This window comes from Clarias gariepinus, chromosome 26 (assembly GCF_024256425.1).
Source record: "Clarias gariepinus isolate MV-2021 ecotype Netherlands chromosome 26, CGAR_prim_01v2, whole genome shotgun sequence".
Lineage (NCBI taxonomy): Eukaryota > Metazoa > Chordata > Actinopteri > Siluriformes > Clariidae > Clarias > Clarias gariepinus.
Genome location: NC_071125.1, coordinates 17,465,075 through 17,486,826, shown reverse-complemented (window position 1 = coordinate 17,486,826; position 21,752 = coordinate 17,465,075). Strand labels below are relative to the sequence as shown.

The window sequence follows — 21,752 nt, the reverse complement described above, 5'->3', positions numbered from 1 at the left end:
TATTAAAAGCCGGACAGAAACACAGAAACAACAAACAGATACATGGAGAGAGTGAGTTACAGACAGGATAGAGAAGTGACAAAAAAAAGTTACAAAGAGATAGAGAGTAAGAAAGACAGTAAGAAAGACAGGGGGGAAAATGATGGAGAGATCAAGTGACAAGGTTTAACCGAGAATACTGTCTGTATTTCTCTCACTCGAGAAGAGGAGAGTGAGAAAAATACAGACAAAGAAATGGAGAGAAGGTGAGAAACAGATATAAGGAGTAATGGAGACAGACAGAAAGAGTGACAGAGGCAATGAAAGACAAAGAAAGAAAGAGGCAAAGAGTGAGAGATAAAGTGTCAGAAAGAAAGACAGGGAAGAAGACAGGATGGAGAGAGTGAGACAGGAAAATAGACGAAGAGAGTAAGAGACAGAGAGATGGAGGGAGTGAGATGGACAGAAAGAGTGACGGAGTGAAAGTTAATTAAAGAGACAGAGTGGATGAAAGACAGACAAAGAGAGAGGGAACGAGAAACACATTTAAAGAGAGATGGAAAGAGTGAGAGGGAGACAGGAGAGTGACAGAGAGACAGAATAAAGACAGAAAGAAAGACAGGTGTGTGTGTGTGTGTGTGTGTGTGTGTGTGTGTGTGTGTGTGTGTGTGTGTGTGTAGGGCAACTGCTTTTGATGGCAGAGCTTTGTTGCTTCTATACAGAAGATTCAGAGCAGCAACCTTTTGCACTCAGTATGCTGACATTTTAGAAATGTGAAACAAAAGCTGTGCACTGTGTGTGTGTGTGTGTGTGTGTGTGTGTGTGTGTGTGTGTGTGTGTGTGTGTGTGTGTGTGTGTGTGTATGCGCCCACCTCTCTGCGCACCATGCTGCACTCCTGTCTCTCCAGCAAGATGTTGAGCAGCGTCGCCCACAAACCGCCTGAGATGTTCTGGCAGCTATTCGACAACATCACACAGCCGCTTTCTAACGAAGAGAGAGCCGCGCCCAGCGCCAGGCTGGCACAGCGTACCTAAGTGCATGCACGCGCACACACACACACACACACACACACACACACACACACACACACACACACACACACACATATATACTGTACATATCTAGTGTCAGAGTCAAACTTGGCAAGCATTTTCCCTGGCACTGCTTTGTGCACGTTATGTTCTTTGTTGATTATCAAAGCTCAGCTTAAAACTTTCCTGTTTACTCGACAGTATCATCCACACACAAACACACACACACTCTTGCTTCTTTGTGTGAGAGTGTGTGTGTTTCCTGAATGACATGTCTTATATTAACCCCAGTACTACAACTACAGCGGATGCAAAGTGGCATCAAGTGGGTTTTGTCTCCTTTCCTTGAAACCAACACATTGTAGTCTGATAACGCGGCTTCTCGTCGCATCTCATGTACCGTCTGTACGTGTGCAGAGCGAAATTGTGCATATTTGGCCAAGATGTACTGCATGAATATAAATGTCCATGCCAAATATAAAGATGCGTACTTAAGAGTGTTTGTGTGGCTCACCTCGGGGTCGCGATCCACCCACAGTGGGATTAACCAAGCGAGGCCAAACTGAGCAGAACTCGGATCATCAGCACTCTGTTCAGGCCCCAGAGACCACAGAGACATCCAGTCCTAGAGAAAACACATACACACACACACACACTCACTCTAGACTCTACATCCTCTAAATATACATACAGCAGAATCCAAACGTCTGAGTCTGCTGCCAAGAACACTTTGTATTTTATTATTTATCAAACACTAACTCATTCTCTTCGGTCCTTCTTTATGACTCGAGAAAGTCCTTTTTAAACCCGCGTTCGGCGTCAACAGCGCGGGAGAGAGCTCTTCCGTGGAAAAGAAACCGAGCTCTGTTTTGACTACCCCGCGCGACGCTTGATCGTTTTCGCATTATTATCTCGCGGTATGTTTCATGCGGTAGCACATTAGGAGAAAATGCGACTAGCTTTTAGAATACAGACTCTTTCAGCAGTGTATGCATTAATCTCACAGCTACCACGGCCAAGTCAAAACACATTTGATGAAAAATTCATGACATATTTAGGGAGGAGGCCTAAATAGTAACAACATAAGGGGATGATTATCTGCTGCCGCTGTTCTCAGCTCCCCTATAGCAGTGGTTCTCAAAGTGTGGGGCGCGCCCCACTAGTGGGGAATACAGACATGACATGTGGGGCGCAATGAACAGGAGGGAATTAGTGGAAAATAATAGGAAAGTACCTATTCTAATTCATGCTTTTTTTCATTGACAATAAAGATCGGACACTCGAAAAACTAAACAATCACACGCAAAAAAATGGATCATTAAAACAAATAAATTCAAATAACATCAGAGAAAAAGTGGGACCATAGTGCAACAATAACGGTTTAACGTCGGCATGTTAGTTGCAGAGGAACAATATATAAGGAAACATTCGGTATTATATATGTCATTTCATTTATTTCAGTGTGTATGCTGATGTTTCTGTATTTTTGTTAAAAATTAATATTTTATCAGGCAGTTCTAGTCTGGCATTTCTAGTTTCCAGTGTGGCAACAAAGTTGCTTTTTGATCCTTTAGGCGCTGAACAGAAGGGAAGATAAATATCGTTCTACGCTTTTTGTTGGTGTGCGACATTTTGCGATGATCCCTAAATCATCCGTTGCAACGTAGAGAATAACGGTGTTTATGCTTTTAAACATGTATAATTTAAGGCGGATGTAGCTTAGAGACAATATAGAGAGGAAATATATGTGGGTATCTTATTTGCTTTATATTATTTATAAACGATTTTTATTAGCAATATATGTTTTTCACCTATACAACATTTGTAAACCCTAAACCTATGAATTTATGTTCTAATATATTATTTGAAAGAGATTATGTGGGGGGTATGGGGGCAATCCGTAGCAGGGGGGGCATTTTACAGCATAACACCGGGTCAGTAGCGTACTGTATGTAGTGAGCTAAATAACGTCAATGGATACATTTGTTCCATGGACCACAAAATAGCAGGTGATTCAGCACTATCAGCCTAATCAACCAAATAGCCAGCTGAAAGGACACCATGATGAAGCCTATGTTGCACTTGGATTCATGGTGGGCCAGAGGAGAGACCTGTGTGTGTTTTTAAACAGCTGGCAGCACGAGACCCAACAAAGTACGAAGACACTTAGAGACAACACACCCCAGTCAGGTTAATAAGCCACTCGACTTCTTCGAAAGAAAGCTCTAGATAAGTGACAGTAAGCCTGTTATAACAATAGCACACATATTTTATCCGTTTTGAACTTGGTGTTATTTGATCTTATTGGTTTAGAAATTGATTTCAATAAATAGTAAACTTGGCTGATTTCGTTATCATTTTGTTGACAAGTGGGGCTTGAAAATTCGCCCACCCCCTTAAGTGGAAAATGACAGAAAATGTTTGAGAACCACTGCCCTATAGGGATGGTTCGGGTTATTCCAAGTCTGTGGTGCGTATAACAACCATCGTTCTGTGTAAAAATGTGTTCAAAAGTTCATGTTGTACTCTTGTACTCTTCTTCTATTTGTGTTTACTGCCACCTTATAAACCAACTAGGTGTATACTACTACCTGCTGTATTGAAGAGTTTAAACATGCAAGTGTACTCGGTATGTAACAATATTTTTAATGTAAAAGCTGGCTAGCAAGGGAGAGGGAAAGTGGAAAAACCATACCCAGGCACGATCCGAATCAATCATGCCTGACGTGAAAGTGGACTCAAGCATAGCACACTGACCTAGTACAGAGTGTTCACAGTACACAAATGTACCAGCATTTAAATGTTCTGGAGTCTGTGCCCAAGTCCTTATCGTGAAAGCTACGGTGGCAGAAAAGTGCTAAACAAAATAACTAAAGCAAAAAACAAGAAAACACAACCAAAAGCAAAAGTAAAAATTAAAAAACGAAGTGACAAATTCAAAAACAAAAATACAAATGAAAAGAAAAAAAAAAGAAAAAAAAAAAAAATAATCCAAAAAAAAAAAAAAAAAAAAACTCAAGAAACAAATAAATCCAACATTTAACAAAAAAAAAAAAATCAGAGAAGAAAATAAACCCAAAAAGAAAAAACAAAACAAAAAGAAAATAACTAATTAAAAAACTAAATAAATCCAAAAACAAAATAAATCCAAGAACAAAATAACAAATTCAATAAATAAATTAATTAAAAACAAAATAAATAAAAAACAATAAGAAATCCGAAAAGAAAATAACAAAACCGGAAACAAAATACCAAATCAGTAAATACGACAATTCAGACAAACTGGAAAAGGAATGTGTAGTTTGCTAATGAAAGTCTTAGCGCTTACTGGACGAGACATCTGCCACTGAGATGCAAGAATTTTGTCGCAAACTACACTTACATTTTCTAGTTTATTTGAATTGTCGCTGTGTTTTCTGATTTATTATATCATTTTCGGTTTTGTTATTTTGTTTTCGGGTTTTGTTATTTCGTTTTGTTACTTTGTTTTTGAATTTGTTATTTAGTTTTGCACTTCTCAGCCACCATAGAAAGCACCCTTAGTTCTAGACCTAATGAACCAGCACAAAGATGAAATTTTATTAGAGGCTCTAAAGCACTTCTATCAGTCGTTTAGGGTGTTCACTAAATGCTGTAAACCATAATTAAAAAATAGGCTATTTTAGCTCGACAATATGGATCATATATTAAAGTTTAAGTAATTCATGCAAATTATATGATGCAAAGTTGATCGAGTCGTGGTTTACATTAATAATTAGTCTTTTTTTTAATGACTGCAAAAAATAAATGATTTTTCAATAACTTTCCGTACCTCCTGCTTGCTCTCAGACATTATCTCATGGGAAAGATGAAGCAGAGAGATCACTGCATTTTTGGTCACTCCTTTTCCCATAAAGGACATGGCATTTCCTCCCCACTCCACGTAAAAAGAGGAAATTACCTTCAAACAAACAAAAAATAGATAAATAAATTAATAAATAAGTATAAAACAATAATCAAGAAATAAAGCTTATCCCCATCTCCATATGCACGTATTTAGCTACATGGTATGCAACATGAAAATAACAGCCAAAACAGCGTGTGTGTATGCACGTGCATGCTTTAGTGTGTGTAGCGTGTGTACCTCAAGTAGGCCGCTGAGATATTTCCGGCAGAGTGCGTGTGGCTCCATGCTGCTCGTGTGAGTGCTCCAGCCGGGCAGAGCGGTGGTGTATGTCATGCTGCGTACAGAACGCTCCAGAGAGGGGAGGCCGTAAAAACGTGGGGCATCTGAAACACGAAGACACTGCAGCAGACGGACAGCAAACTCGGAAGCAAATGGCCCGGCGAGCAGCGTACACATCCTGAACATGGGGGAAAGGGAGCGAGAGAGACAGAGCGAGAGGATGGCAGGTTAAATGCTGAATACAGAAGAAATTTCATATATTAAAGGAAGGCAAGAGATAAATCAGGTCCTGAATGGAAGAGAGAGGAAAGAGAGATCTTAGACCTGTGTAATGAAATTAGAGACAACAAGATAAAGGAAAAGAAAGAGAAAGAGCCACAGAGAGAGAGAGAGATGATATATGAATAGATATACAATGAAAGACATAGCGTAACCAGCAGAAAGTGAAAAATTCGTACTGAAGACGAATGAAGTAATTCATGAATTCATGAATGAATGAATGAACTCGGATCCTTAATGATCGAAAAAGATTGATAAGATCAAGTATGGATAAAGAGACAGAAAGATCCTAAAGGAAGAATGAGATCAGATATTTAACAAGAGAAGGGGAGATACATATGTAGAATGACAGAGACAGAAAGATAGACAGCAAGAGAAAGAAAGAGACGTCCTTAAGAAAGAGTGAAATCAGACAAAGAGACAGAAAGGGAGATACAGAGAGAGAAAATAAGATGTTCAATAAAGGAAAAAGAGGCTAGATAAAGTGGTCAGTAAAGAGGAATGAACGAATGAATACTCATCCTCCAATCATCAATGTGGTAGAGATAGCACAGATCAAGAAAAAAAAAATCGAAAGAGAAGACAAGAGCCAGAGGCATCAAAAAAAAGTTCAGAGAGAGAGAGAGAGAGAGAGAAGAAGCCAGAAAAAGAGATCAGCTGTTGCATGTGTGTGCATGGCGAACCTGTCGGAGGTGTGTGTGAGCCTCAGCAGTAGTGTGTTGAACAGCGAGATCAGCTCTCTCTGCAGTTGATGTCCGCAGCGTTGAATCGCGGTGTCTTTCTGAGGGTCCCCGTGCGTCTTCACTTCTAGCAGCAGGTCCAGCAGGACATGTTTGTCCTACAGACACACACATATCGGTCACGTCCTCCCATCTTGACCACCTTGTCTCAGTACCATATGGAATTAGCGTATGCCCAGTTACCTGTTTCAGGAGTAATTCTAGAAGCCATTTCAGATCTTGATCATCAGAATCAGCCTGAGATCGCTTGAAGAAAGTGTTCAGGAACGACAAGACATCACCTAGCAGCGTCTCGTCCTCGGGACAAGCAGGCTTTACCTGGAGAAATCTAGACAGTGATGGAAAAAATATTCCACGCACCACTGGGGTTTAGGCGGAAAACCCAAAATTGAAAACGTAACATTAAGTGTGTGTGTGATTATATATGTACCTCTCTAGAGCGCCATGCCAGCTGAGTTTCTGCAGTGTGCTCTTGGCAGCGTGTGCGTCATGTTTAAGAGCTAGCTGATCGGTCAGGAGATAAAGGTGTATTCTGGTCACAGCGTTGGTGACGCCGGCGTGCGATCCGGCTGTGCGAATGGCATGAACACACTCTTGAAGCCCCGCTTTCAGATCACACACTCGCACTGACATGACCAGAGACTCTGACATCACCAGATCTGCATGAAACCTGTAGCAAAGGACAAATTAGTTACAATAACTGTCCCAACTGCAAACACAGAGCAGTCTTTGTGATGTTTAGGTTTGTAACAGTAAAGTGTTGTACTGTTAACTACTGTGTTTTTCCTATAAATGTTTAAATTTTAATTTTCCCCAAAACTTCATATGATTAAAAGATTGTTGCTGAGAGCTTTTATGTACAAATAAAATCTATTCTCTGTAATTTTCTGTGCAATATGAGTAAATTGCAGTACAGTGGAAACTTGGATTACGAGCACTTTTCGTTCCAGAAGTGGACTTGTATTTCAAAACACTTGTAAACCAAAGCAAATTTCCCCATAAGAAATAATGGAAACTCAAATTATTCATCCACGTGTGTGTGTGTGTGTGGTGTGAGAAAGTGTGTATGTGTGTGAAGGGGCACGGTGTCCAATTAGGGGGCACACAAAATGCAAGCTGATACAGAGAGAGAAAATGGATCTTTAACCTCTCTAATGAGACCTGCTTTTGCTTTACACACGCGCTGTACACACACGCATACAGACACAAAATACATACAGAACATTCGCAAACCGCGTTACTTGCAATCCAAGGTTTCACTGTATATGTAAGTATATATATATTTTTTTCTTTTATTTGTTTGCTTGTGTTTTTAATGTGTGTGAATTATTGGAGCCTGTCAAAGAAGAATTTCTGTTACTGTCTTTTTTTAAGTTTTTTTTTTCTTTGTCTTTTCCAGATAAAGTTTGAAATAACAGTTCTAATACCAGTTTAGACTTACAAAAATGGCTGAATTTAATAAGACCTGATTCTCAAAAACTGTTCTCCGAACTGTCTGAGTTTGCCAGCAAGTGCCAAAAATCATCAACATGTAAGAACGGAGTATGCATTAGATTGCATTAACGGCTGAAAATGGCATTGTCGTGCTAATGCCACAACAACATGGAGATCCACATGCGAATCTGGTCACAGCCCTGGTTTAAAAGTAAAGTTCCACATTGCTCTGAGTATTTACTTACTCATGCTGATGTTCTGGATGTCCCATTCAGATTATGTAAATGATATCCATTATTATTATATACAATTAGTTTATCTAACCCTTGTAACTTTCTTATACCTTATAACGTACACCTAACCACAAACATGCCTGCTTTATCGTGAGTAGATATGAGTCGAGATATTTCATCAGAATCTAAACCACCGCCTTTAAACGCGACCATTTATGTAAAAAAAAAAAAAAAAAAAAAAAAAACCAGCGCAGCCTCGCTTAATTGTAAAGACATATGATATATGATGAATATGAACATGAAATGGCAAGCATTAAAATTTAATAGGAGTCTGGTATATTGTCAATTTATTCTGCATGATAAGTCCTAGTTGTAAGTACCACATTAATCACTGCAAATTGGATTTAAATGAACAGCATTAAACTGAAAATCAGCTCTTTTACAGACCTCTCTGCTTTCCTTACTATACATACTTAATTAAGCTCTAAAATATAGTGCACTGTATATGAAAATATTATCTACAGCCTCTACCTACAACCTTTAAAATGGAAAAAAACAAGGTAGGTGTAAACAGGCTAGGAACACTGCTGCATCTGGTCCACTACACACAGACACACACACACACACACAGACACACACACAGACACTTTACCCTCTCTGTGTCACTGCTTTGCCTACACATACTGCACTCCTGGCAAATGACTTCCACATTAAATCGAAATGGTGTAACCTCCTAGCCACGGATACTCGATGTGTGTGGTGTCTTACTCAGGTGTGTGAGTGGTGTTGTCTCTCCTGTGTGAGAGCAGAGTGTCGGTGCCGCAGTGCCAGGCTCTGTTCCAGCTAATGCTCAGCGCCTCTTTGGCAGCTCTCCGACCCATCAGATCAGTATAAGGAGGCAGTACGGTGCAGCTGGGACTTACGGCGTGGTGAGACGCAGCGCGAAAAGGCAGATTATACCTGTGCAAAGCAAAATTGCATTTTTAGAACTATGTTAAAACAAGTTTGCAAATGCATATGCTAAACAGGAGATACACTTGTACTGCTGGAAAAGAAAAAAGTGGAGATGGTTTTGGCACAAACAACACAATTACACAGTAATTATTCACGAAACAGATTACTGGACTAAATGAGTTGAAAACTTGTTCTTATCAGACATTCAAAGATAGATGAAAATCCATCAAGCCTCTCCAAAAAAACAGATCCAAAATCTTATACACACACACAGACACTCACCTAAAGGATTATTAGGAACACCATACTAATACAGTGTTTGACCCCCTTTTGCATTCAGAACTGCCTTAATTCTATGTGGCATTGATTCCACAAGGTGCTGAAAGCATTCTTTAGAAATGTTGGCTCATACTGATAGAATAGCATCTTGCAGTTGATGAAAATTTGTGGGATGCACATCCAGGGCACGAAGCTCCCGTTCCACCACATCCCAAAGATGCTCTATTGGGTTGAGATCTGGTGACTGTGGCGGCCATTTTAGTACAGTGAACTCATTGTCATGTTCGAGAAACCAATTTGAAATGATTCAAGCTTTATGACATGGTGCATTATCCTGCTGGAAGTAGCCATCAGAGGATGGGTACATGGTGGTCATCAAGGGATGGGCATGGTCAGAAACAATGCTCAGGTAGGCCGTGGCATTTAAACGATGCCCAATTGGCACTAAGGGGCCTAAAGTGTGCCAAGAAAACATCACCCACACCATTACACCACCACCACCACCACCAGCCTGCACAGTGGTAACAAGGCATGATGAATCCATGTTCTCATTCTGTTTACGCCCAATTCTGACTCTACTATTTGAATGTCTCAACAGAAATCGAGACTCATCAGACCAGGCAACATTTTTCCAGTATTCAACTGTCCAATTTTGGTGAGCTTGTGCAAACTGTAGCCTCTTTTTCCTTTGTTTTCCATAAATAACTAAATATATTTGTAGTGGAGATGAGTGGTACCCTGGTATATTCTGCTGCTGTAGCCCATCTGCCTCAAGGTTGTGCGTGTTGTGGCTTCACAAATGCTTTGCTGCATACATCAGTTGTAACGAGTGGTTATTTCAGTCAAAGTTGCTCTTCTATCAGCTTGAATCAGTCGGCCCATTCTCCTCTGACCTCTAGCATCAACAAGGCATTTTCGCCCACAGGACTGCCGCATACTGGATGTTTTTCCTATTTCACACCATTCTTTGTAAACCCTAGAAATGGTTGTGAGTGAAAATCCCAGTAACTGAGCAGATTGTGAAATACTCAGACCGGCCCACCTGGCACCAAAAACCATGCCACGCTCAAAATTGCTTAAATCACCTTTCTTTCCCATTCTGACATTCAGTTTGGAGTTCAGGAGATTGTCTTGACCAGGACCACACCCCTAAATGCATTGAAGCAACTGCCATGTGATTGGTTGATTAGATAATTGCATTAATGAGAAATTGAACAGGTGTTCCTAATAATCCTTTAGGTGAGTGTATATATATACATACACACACACACACTGTGTAGCTGAGTGTGTAGATGTGAGTGTGAATATATATACACTGTATATTTTAGGATATTATATATACGGTGGTGTGAAAAACTATTTGCCCCTGTCCTGATTTCTTATTCTTTTGCATTTTTGTCACACTTAACTGTTTCTGCTCATCAAAAACCGTTAACTATTAGTCAAAGATAACATAATTGAACACAAAATGCAGTTTTTATTTATATATATATATATATATATATATATATATATATATATATATATATTTTTTTTTTTTTTCAATTTTCTTCCCAATATTAGTCGTAGCCAATTCCTCCCCGTCACTAGGGGGCTCCCACATTAAGGCTACTACTACCATTCAGCCGGGAGGGCGAAGACTATCATGTGTTTCCTCCGAACCTCGTGACGTCAGCCGACCGCATCTTTTCGAACTGCTCGCTCACGCACCGTTAGAGGCGGAGTAACACACTCGGAGGAAGCGCTAGCCACTCCTTCCGCGCGTTTTAATCAAGAAATCACTTAAATAGGAGCTACCTGACACAGAGAAGTAGACCAAAAGCACCTCAAAAGCTAGACATCATGCCAAGATCCAAATAAATTCAGGAACAAGTGAGAACAAAAGTAATTGAGATCTATCAGTCTGGTAAAGGTTATAAAGCCATTTCTAAAGCTTTGGGACTCCAGCGAACCACAGTGAGAGCCAATATCCACAAATGGCAAAAACATGGAACAGTCGTGAACCTTCCGAGGAGTGGCCGGCCGACCAAAATTACCCCAAGAGCACAGAGACAACTCATCTGAGAGGCCACAAAAGACCCCAGGACAACATCTAAAGAACTGCAGGCCTCACTTGCCTCAATTAAGGTCAGTGTTCACGACTCCACCATAAGAAAGAGACTGGGCAAAAACGGCCTGCATGGCAGATTTTCAAGGCGCAAACCACTTTTAAGCAAAAAGAACATTAAGGCTCATCTCAATTTTGCTAAAAAACTTCTCAATGATTGCCAAGACTTTTGGGAAAATACCATGTGGACCGACGAGACAAAAGTTGAACTTTTTGAAAGGTGTGTGTCCTGTTACATCTGGCGTAAAAGTAACACAGCATTTCAGAAAAAGAACATCATACCAACAGTAAAATATGGTGGTGGTAGTGTGATGGTTTGGGGTTGTTTTGCTGCTTCAGGACCTGGAAGGCTTGCTGTGATAGATGGAACCATGAATTCTACTGTCTACCAAAAAATCCTGAAGGAGAATGTCCGGCCATCTGTTCGTCAACTCAAGCTGAAGCGATCTTGGGTGCTGCAGCAGGACAATGACCCAAAACACACCAGCAAATCCACCTCTGAATGGCTGAAGAAAAACAAAATGAAGACTTTGGAGTGGCCTAGCCAAAGTCCTGACCTGAATCCTATTGAGATGTTGTGGCATGACCTTAAAAAGGCGGATCATGCTAGAAAACCCTCAAATAAAGCTGAATTACAACAATTCTGCAAAGATGAGTGGGCCAAAATTCCTCCAGAGCGCTGTAAAAGCCTCGTTGCAAGTTATCGCAATCGCTTGATTGCAGTTATTGCTGCTAAGGGTGGCCCAACCAGTTATTAGGTTCAGGGGGCAATTACTTTTTCACACAGGGCCATGTAGGTTTGGATTTTTTTTCTCCCTAAATAATAAAAACCATCATTTAAAAACTGCATTTTGTGTTTACTTTGACTAATAGTTAAATGTGTTTGATGATCAGAAACATTTTGTGTGACAAACATGCAAAAGAATAAGAAATCAGGAAGGGGGCAAAAAGTTTTTCACACCACTGTATTTATTATTATTATTTTTTTTAATGAATCAGAATATATATGGAATTTAATTTATTTTAGAATAAGGCGGTAACATAACAAAATGAGGAAAAAGAGACGCGCTGTGAATACTTTCCGGATGCACTGTAAATGTCCAATCTACATAAAAGACACAAGCACAGCCATGTGTGGAAATTCTTTAGTAATTAGTGCCACACATTCAGCAATGCTATTAATCATTTGAACCAAATTATTTTTAGTTATTTATGGAAAACATGATTTTAATTAAAAAAAAAATGTATAAAAAAAAAACACACTTACCTTCTGATAATGCAGAGGGGCAATGAGAATGGAGTAAAAGCTGTACCCGTGTCATCTTTCCCAGTGCTGATAACAAATGCATGACACACATTAACCCTTGACATAATAATAATAATAATAATAATAATAATAATAATAAATACATACCCGAAATGACCATCACTTACATGATAATCCTTTGAATTAGTGGTATAAATTTTCAAACATTTAAAAAAGCAAACAAATCAAGCAAAGTAATTTTAATCACAAGGAAATCCCTGCATATCTACACTGTAGATTAACTTCTCTGCTTTAAGAATGCTTTAACACTGGCTCAGAGGTATGCACTCACTACTCGTCCATCTAGAGCGCTAATATGGACATCTACACACTCAGCTACGCGGGCAGGGACACTTACAGATGGAAAAAAAAAAAAGTCACTGCCAAATTACTTCTGAGGATGACCATAGACGATTTTGTTGACTTATGCATTTTTTTTCTGTGTGTCTGTGCCAGAAAGAAATAACAATAAATTGTGTGAATCTATACTTTCCACAACTTGACAGTACATGTTAAGGAGCGTTATTTCAGCTGTACCACAGAAATCTTTCAAATATAACCATTTTAAGTAATTTAAGACTGCCTCGTTGAACTCTCAACACTTTAATAGTGACAGATATTGTTGTACTGCTCTATGAAATCCATTCCACTTCAGAAAATAATGATAAACTATTTTGTTTTTGGGAGGAGAAGCCATGTTAAAAACTAATGGCAGAGTGTGTGCGTTAAAAGAAATGAGTGAGTCGCTAGATAGTGACACTGTGGCTGAACTGGGGGCTCTTCCGGGATCTGAACCTGGGACCTCTAGCACACAAAAGCCTTGAAATCTTTTGACATTTGTACTGTACATACCACACATCTACTGTTGCAATCTCATCAAAAAGCAGGAAACACATCAGTGCTGCGGCTTCGGTCACATCTCTCTGATTGGCCTTCATAAGCAGCGAGGCTTAAAAAATTAAACAAAATTTAACAATTAAGTCATTACAGCCATGCTCAGACAGAGACCCAGTGGATGAACGTGTGAAGTAAAGCCTGCTGGGAGAGAGAGTTGCTCACACTGAGTTTACTGATCAGGAAAGAGAGCTAAATTTTCCGCCCGGTAATGTGTTATTTCACCTTATGTCACCCCTAAATGGGGCAAATATGCCCAGAAAAATAGTGATTTACTCCAACCATGAAGAAACAAAAAAGTCATGAAGTTTATATATTTTTTTATTAATACAATATTAATTTTCACCATTTAAAAATAGCTGCATTAAGCTGCATCAGACCATTCCAACTAAGGTGTTTGCATAATGGATATTATTCTTATTATTGGAATATTAGTCTTTCATTTTACTGACACCTACCAATGCCCCCCCGAACCCATCCCCCACCTCTACTCTGTTCTGAAACTAAAATATGGTTGAAACCATTAACTAAGTGGCCAGAACAGGCAGATTATTCTCCTGTGAGGGGAAAAAAAAAAGAAAGAAATAATAAAAATAAATAAACCACACACGCTGCTTTCAAATTACTTAACGGCAATTACCATTTGCAAAACCGGAATAAACATTGGCATCGCTTTTCAGAAGGGCGAGGAAGAAGGAGGGGATGAAGCCAAAAATGCTAACAATGCTTACTCCAGAGCCTTAAAGCTTATTAGAGCTCATTAAAAGGAAGAACGGGACACTGAAGTCACTAGACTGTTTTGATTAATCAGTGTGAGCTAAAACGTCTTGTGTTCACAGTGTTAACTTGGTTTCTAACAATGTAACACTTCAAGTAATAATTCACTTTTATGTAATAGTAAATAAATATATATTTATGGCATCATTAAAAACAGGATGGATTAAAAAATTTATCAAAAAACTATTGCCATGTGTGATTTTAAATTTGAATTAAGTTTAGATCGGAAAATTAATTCATTCATATTTTTCTTACAGGGTTACATTTCAAATAAAATTTTATTTCAGTCCAAGATAAATACAGATGTATAATTTATTAACTGAATTAACCCTGGGCATTTCATAATGCACACATTAAAAAGAAATAAATAAATATTCAAATAAAAATAAATAAATAAAGGAGAGGAAAAATTCTGCTTTGAATTACTCTATTAGTAAAAAATAAAATAAAATAAAAATAAATAAATATATAACATATATATATACACATGTTGCTAAGTACTGTATTATGTTCTCTGAGTTGCTGGAGGAGTAAAGAGTGCAGTTTGTACCTCGGACCAGTGTGAGGAGAAAAGCCGGTTGCTGAGCTAGTGTGTGACGCAGTGACGGATCTTCGTATACTAACTTCCTCAGCATCGTAACACCCGGCTCGGACAGGCACGCGACAGACTGCAGGAGAAGGGAAAGGGAAAAAAGGAAAGAAAAAATATGCATTTCAGCAAAGGGACGCAGTTTCAGAGGCAGTTTATTTAAAGCTACAGACACTGAAATGGTGTGTTTGGAAAAGGAGTGACAGAAAAGGACTTTCTTGAGGGAGGTGTATATTAAGAGAGATTTAATGTTCACATTTATACATACATTACATATCATATCGCCCATTGTCTTCTTTTCTCTCTTTTAAAATTAATGATACATGCCCATGGTTTTATGCCCTCATTTACACAAAAAGTTCATTAAAAATCCCGGTTTGATTTGAACACCCTTACACTGATAATATTAATATTAATAATGCCTATTAGCACAGCATGTTTACAGTACAATTTCTCTGAACTTTTCATTTTATGATCTCGATCATTTCCACGCTCTATAAGATACGGTGGTGGATCAAAAAAAAATAATCAGGAAAAGTGCAGAGCTCAGCAGGGTGTATGAGATACTGTAACATTCCATAAAAGCGTTAACTAGCTGCAGCAGCTTATCAGATTGTTCTCTACGGGTATCTGCCAGATATTATGAAACATTATTCCCCGTAATTAGCCTCATTAGCAGGGCAAAACACTCCACTGCACTGGCAGCTTTCGGCCTGGGGAGGCCCTCATCATACCACACAGGCTAATTAACACTGACGAACTCCTGACTGACATCATTAGCGCAACGCTGGTCGGATTTCTTCAAAAAGTCTTTCCTGGTCTTTTTTTTTTCCCCCGTAGGAAAAAAAATATATACACAGATTTTTTGTTTCTATACAAATTAATTTGCGGGTAAAAAAGAAAAAAAAAAATTACCCCTCCACTGATGTTCACACTCTCTGTAATCAAAGACACGAGTTTGTCCGTCAGTCCCTGTGTCTTCAGTACTGTGTGCATTGCAGCATCTAAAAAAAACAAATAAAAGCAAACTGTACCTTTATGTGGTTATAGCTTTAAGACAATATCACTCTTATAAGCTGTTGACATGAATGTTTTAATCGAGTGGTGATATATAAATCTGATTATTGCTGATTACACACGTTCCTTTAAAAAAAAAACATACAAAAGAAAATCTTTATAGTAGGTGTAAGATATTAATGCTATTATTGTGACAACATATTTACTGAATTTGAACACACTCTAGCCCCTTTCGCCTCACAAAATCCAGGAATAATCCACTAAACCTCAAGCGTGCGACTAAGAGGAAGAAGTCGACACGTCTCTCACCCTGCAAAACAACCACCAGCTGCTCGGCTGCAGATTTGCGCAGGACCATATCCACCGTTTCTGAGGTAAAGATACTGTATAGCTTATTCACACACTCCACCTGTGAAAAAGCAGTTTAAATAATAAAAATTAAAAAATACATAAATAAATAAATAATACACAACTATTACTGCACCTTTTAAAATATTTCACCTTCTTTAGCTATGGTCTGTTCTGTAGCAATCTGTTACAGTGAGAGTGTTTTGAGTATAGATGGCCTAAATTTTCTATATTAGTAAATGCCTGTAGGGCAAAAGTTTTCAAAAGTGCAGATGATGACAAAGTTCATGCTGGTAGGAAAAATGGAAAGCAGATGGACACAGATGTTGTGGCTCTGACATGCCATCTACTAGACCAGCTGTGCTCGGGTATACAGTATCTGCACCATGGAAATAGAAAATGTCACCCTAAAGTGCTCGAACGTTAACCCTTCCCCTTGCACAAACACATATTATTTTGTGAACAACAGATATAGAGCAAAAGTTAGTGTAATTAACCATAGAGGTGGTGCACAGTGCTGAGAAACTTAAGAGAGTTACCTTATATTTCTACTTATTCCGCATTAGAAGTTCAGCTTGATTTCCAGGATTGGATCCCAAATAGTGTAAAAACTAGTACATTATGGTGTGCATAGATGCATAGGGTTTACAATCGCTTGTTCCACGCACCAAGTAGTGCCCTTGCTCAGGGGTTAGAGAGGGATTTAGGATTCAGTTTCGTGTAATTTGCACGTGTTAGCCGTGAAAAAAAGAACAATAAAGACAGTTTAGCGGCAATTTAGAACAACTTAAATCCAATTACTTTAGAGGCAAAGTGTTGATTAAAGAAACATTATCAAGACGTACTTTCTTGCTTAAAATGCTTTCGATTCAATTCACTCACTCATCTACTATACCGTTTTATCCTGTATTCAGGGTCACAGGGACCTGAAGCCTATCCCAGGAGGCTTAGGGGTACACCCTGGACAGGGTGCCAATCCATAGCAGGGCACACACACACACACACCCTCATTCACACACTACGGGCAATTTGGAAACACCAATTAACAGCCTAACCTACATGTCTTTGGACTGCGAGACGAAATCCACGAAGCATGGGGAAAACATGTAAACTCCATGCACACAGAGACGGAAATCGAGCCTGGCTGGAAATCGAACCCGGATCCTGGTGGTGCAAGGCGACAGTGCTAAAGACTACACCACCGTGCCGCCCCAATTTAATTTTATTTGTATAGCGCTTTTAACAATTGACATTGTTGCAAAGCAGCTTTACACAATCAAAAGAATTATTTAAGTTCGTATGAAATGTGAATGTGTATAAATCAAAATGATAAGACTGTCCCTGATCAGCAAGCCGACGGTGGTAAGGAAAAACTCCCGAGATGGTAGTAGGAAGAAACTTTGAGAGAAAGCAGACTCAACAGAGAGTCCATCCTCATTTGGGTGATAACGGATAGCAGGGATTGATCTGCATCATACTGTGTGAGACTGGAAGTTCAGTATAACAGGAGACGTGTTTAAGTTAATATGGATTCCAGTTCATTATTGGTGGCTCAGGTAGACTGGTTTTGAATTTGAGCTGCTCTCTCCTCTTTCCAGTACCATACGCCATACCGACCTACTTTCACCCATTACATAAATATATAAATATATACCAGAAAGACAGTGGGCACAGTAGGCACATGCATTTTAAGGGGAAATACCAAAAGGACATAAGTGAAAATTTGGGCCTAATAAAACTGATCTCGGCAATGTACACTGAACAAGAAAACTGACTCTCCTTCTAACCTATATTACAATATAAATTTTTATATCGCCATAGCTGAACTGTTTGAGATCTCAAAAATATTGTCCAAGTCTTGAGATCACATTGGCTTGGATGGTGTCAATTGTAAAAATCCCCTAGGAGGAGTATATCAAATTCTATTGGGTATGTTTTACAAACAACACAAAATAAATGACTTCCTGTGGATTAGACCTAATAACAGAGCGAAAGTTGTTCAGTTTAATGAGATGTAAACTTTGTACCGGTAAACCTGCAAGTGATTTTCCAGGTTATGCAGTGACAGACGTGTGCCACTTCCAGGGCCAAGCCAAAGTGAATGACTGCAGATTTTAACATGTCTGCTAATTTTTAGAGTTTTTGAGCATGTTAAGGTCCCAAAAAGGCCTGGATGATGGAAAAAAAAAATTCTTAGAAGAACAAGAGGAACCTGCACACTACTAGTGTTTGGACCGTAAATGTCATGCCCACAATCATGCTCTTGCTTGTGTGAAATTGGTTGTATACAACATTTCTATAAACAAAAAAACGCAAATTGAGTAACTGGCATTTTAGACACAACATGCCAGATACTGTATTTTGTTGAGTTTTGCCGTGAACAAAACCAGTTCCAAAAGAAGACAAAGCACTGCTTGAGCAAACGTTTGGACTAACTCTTTTATTTTTCTCCAAAATGATGTGAGCTCACCTTAAGATAAGACTTCTTGGAGTCGCCTAGTCTGATGTCCACACATTTGTCAGTGACAAAAAGAGATGGCAGTGATGACAGAATTGAGTTGTCCACTTCAGGCTGGGACGCCTTGTTGTCTTCTGAATTGGCCAAATGAGATGACAGGTATTGAGCTGCTTTGTTTCTTACCCTTTAAAAAAAACAGATGTTAAAATTACAGCAGAGTAAAAAGGCTCAGATGATGTTTAGCCGCTTAACACTAACACGAGTTAGTGCCGGAGCTCAGCTACTAAGCACGGTGCTGCTTTAAAATATTAACAGAGGTTTTACTCGAATTATTCAGCTACAGTGGTAAAACAAGCCCACAACACCACCAAGAAAAAATATAAGAAACAGTAATAATCAAGGACATTCTTAAGCTCAACACACAAGGCCAACCTTGTAAGCCCTGATGCATTGACTTAAAACAAGAAAAAAAAACTGCAGTAATCCTTATCAATTATAAATTGAGTTAACTGATTAGAAATTATCATATTTTTTTTATAAACAGGACAAACAACTTGTGTGTAAACAATAATTCATGTTTTCTAAATCAAACTCTGGCTTAATAAAGACTCCTTTTATTATTTCTAAATCTTAACCAGGGCATAAGAAAATTCTTTGTCAACATAAAACTTAATCAAACAACAAACCGCCTTTCGTTATTGTTAATAAAATGTTCTATAGGTTGACCACATCTCTTTTGATTAAATAAACTAACTCTCTGACCAAGGGGGGAAAAAAAAGAGAACGATCTACTGAAACATTAAGAGTTCCAAAGTCAGCTAAACTGACAGATTTCCGTTGACTTCAGTGCCATTTGAAAGCTACTGCAGAAATAATTTAAACAGTTATAACTCGTAGTCATTTACTACAAAATGTGTCATAACAGGTCATTTCATCCCAAAGCCATCAAGCTAATGGTCAATTCACAAATACAGATCTTACAGGCTTCCCATGACAATGCAGTCATGCGACAGTCGTGTTTTCTTTATATTTTAGCTTTAGATTGGGACCTGTGGTGGTGAAACAGTAACTGCATTAGATGCATAATTAACAGAATGCTTAACTCGATACATCCAAGTTACATGCCTAAAGGCTCTGAAATTTAATCATAACAGATGCATTAGCTTTAGAAACTATTTGATCTTTGCCTAAGAAGCTGTATTGCGTAGTATTGTGTGGAAGCCTAAGGTTTACACCATTTCCAGTTACCCCATATTTTACAGAAATGAAGCAAATATACATTACTTTTTTGTATTTGAAAGCACATCAAACCAAAATATATACAACAGATTAACATGGATACCAAGTTCATAAGTCGTATGCCGCTCATCAGGAAGCAAAAACCAACTGGAAACCCACAGAAGCACATCTAAGAACCATAAGGACGTGCTGTGAATTCGGCAGACCCACAACCCACCACTATTTTACTTTTTTTCCCCCAAGCTGCTGTACAGAATGCCAAATTGTCGGTCAGAAGAACTCACACATGCTGTTTGGAGAAGAGCAGTCTGATTATGGCAGAGAGTCGAGTTCCTGAGGTATGGGCTGTGCCTCCAATCTCATCCGAGAGCCCACTTATCAGCAGGATGCTGGTTCCCAGGGCATCCTCTGTGCCTGCATGACTCTAACACAGCAAAATTAAAATAAATATATATATTTTTTTAAATCATGAAGACCGAGTACTTCAGCTACGCTTTATTGACAGGATGATCCAATTACTGAGCGTCCTCGACAAAATAAATGAGACGTGGCGAGACAATGAATATTCATCACTCGTGAATGTTTCTTTTTCACTTTTAGCAGGAGTGTATGAAAGACTCTTAAAGCAGAATGCTGGGAATTAAAATTTAGCCTCTAGCATGGTTTTAATACATTAAAATTAATTCTGCATTTTCATTTCACTTGCAAGCTTGTGTGTGTGTGTGTGTGTGTGTGTGTGTGTGTGTGTGTGTGTGTGTGTGTGTGTGTGTGTGTACCTGCAGTACGGGAATAACCGGGTAAAGGGCTTCATTAAATTTACTCCAACTCGAAGCAGTCATCATCAATCGTCCCTTTAGCAGGTACAGAAGAAGATCCTTGGCAGCTGAATTCACCTTTTGGATCACACATAAAGCAAGCTGATGGCTCTATGATGTCAAGCTCACGATCCATTTAATCCAAACAAGACTCGGCGCAATGAAACACACGTGCTGATATGTCTCTCCCAATGTCAAGTGTTGCATTGAGTGTGACCCTTGCTAACATTACAAAGCAATAGGTCAACAAATCTAAACATTCTTTTTGACATTAACAGCTTCTCATTGGCTGATGAGGAACAGGAAACTCACCTCTTTTGTCTGGTCGTTAAGGCCGAAGGCACTGATTTCATAAAGGACACGGGGGTGGAATATGAAATGCACGCCGGTGCAGATCGAAGAAGCTTGTCTGGACACATTATGAACCCCCAAACACTCCTGCAGAGAGAAAAAAAAACGTATTGTATTAATACGAGTGTTAAGGAATTCATAATAAAATAAACAGTCATTTCACACAGAGCTGCTGGATTCCTAAATCCAAATGGCTAGAGGGCATAGATTAATTTATACATCTACTTTTACTTTGTTACTGTACTTAAGCGCAGTTTTCATGTATATGAACTTCACATGAGCAGTTTTATTAGTGGATGCTTTTTACCTTTACTCTACTTTTTTCTACATCAAATATGTACATTGTGTGTGTGTGTGTGTGTGTGTGTGTGTGTGTGTGTGTGTGTGTGTGTGTATATCTTTTGGGCCCCTCTGTAATTGTACTTTCTACTTCACTACATTTCGTCATGTTGTGTTACATAACAAGAGTAGTATTTGAAGCAGTAACCCACCACCCACTGGCTATTATGCATAATTGCCTTTACTAATTATGTAACAGATGTTTGAAATCAGAAGTGGAGACAGTTGAAGATGGCAACAAAACAGCATATTCACAGATGGGAGAGAGAGAGAGAGAGAGAGAGAGAGAGAGAGAGAGAATCTTTACTTTGACTTCAAGGCTACTGTAAGCTAATACAATCTTAGTACTTGTCATACTTGAGTAAATTTGAAGGTAAGTAACTTTCCTATTTCTGCAGCCGTAAAATTTAAATCATA

The 21,752-nt window shown here is 38.9% G+C and overlaps 1 protein-coding gene across 1 annotated transcript in view; it reads right to left on the bottom strand.

Moving 5' to 3' along the window:
• Positions 1-21,752, bottom strand: part of rttn (rotatin) — an 83,080-nt gene that overhangs the window by 38,173 nt on the left and 23,155 nt on the right. Inside the window, exons 15-31 of the mRNA XM_053487906.1 lie at positions 20,958-21,083; positions 20,607-20,723; positions 20,115-20,254; positions 18,604-18,775; positions 16,095-16,194; positions 15,684-15,772; positions 14,730-14,847; positions 13,361-13,457; positions 12,470-12,535; positions 8,631-8,822; positions 6,626-6,865; positions 6,379-6,523; positions 6,139-6,293; positions 5,135-5,354; positions 4,823-4,951; positions 1,526-1,636; positions 852-1,010 (exon numbers count right to left, since the gene is read on the bottom strand). Coding sequence (XP_053343881.1) covers positions 852-1,010; positions 1,526-1,636; positions 4,823-4,951; positions 5,135-5,354; positions 6,139-6,293; positions 6,379-6,523; positions 6,626-6,865; positions 8,631-8,822; positions 12,470-12,535; positions 13,361-13,457; positions 14,730-14,847; positions 15,684-15,772; positions 16,095-16,194; positions 18,604-18,775; positions 20,115-20,254; positions 20,607-20,723; positions 20,958-21,083 — 2,376 coding nt within the window. The remainder of the gene's footprint in view (positions 1-851; positions 1,011-1,525; positions 1,637-4,822; positions 4,952-5,134; positions 5,355-6,138; positions 6,294-6,378; positions 6,524-6,625; positions 6,866-8,630; positions 8,823-12,469; positions 12,536-13,360; positions 13,458-14,729; positions 14,848-15,683; positions 15,773-16,094; positions 16,195-18,603; positions 18,776-20,114; positions 20,255-20,606; positions 20,724-20,957; positions 21,084-21,752) is intronic.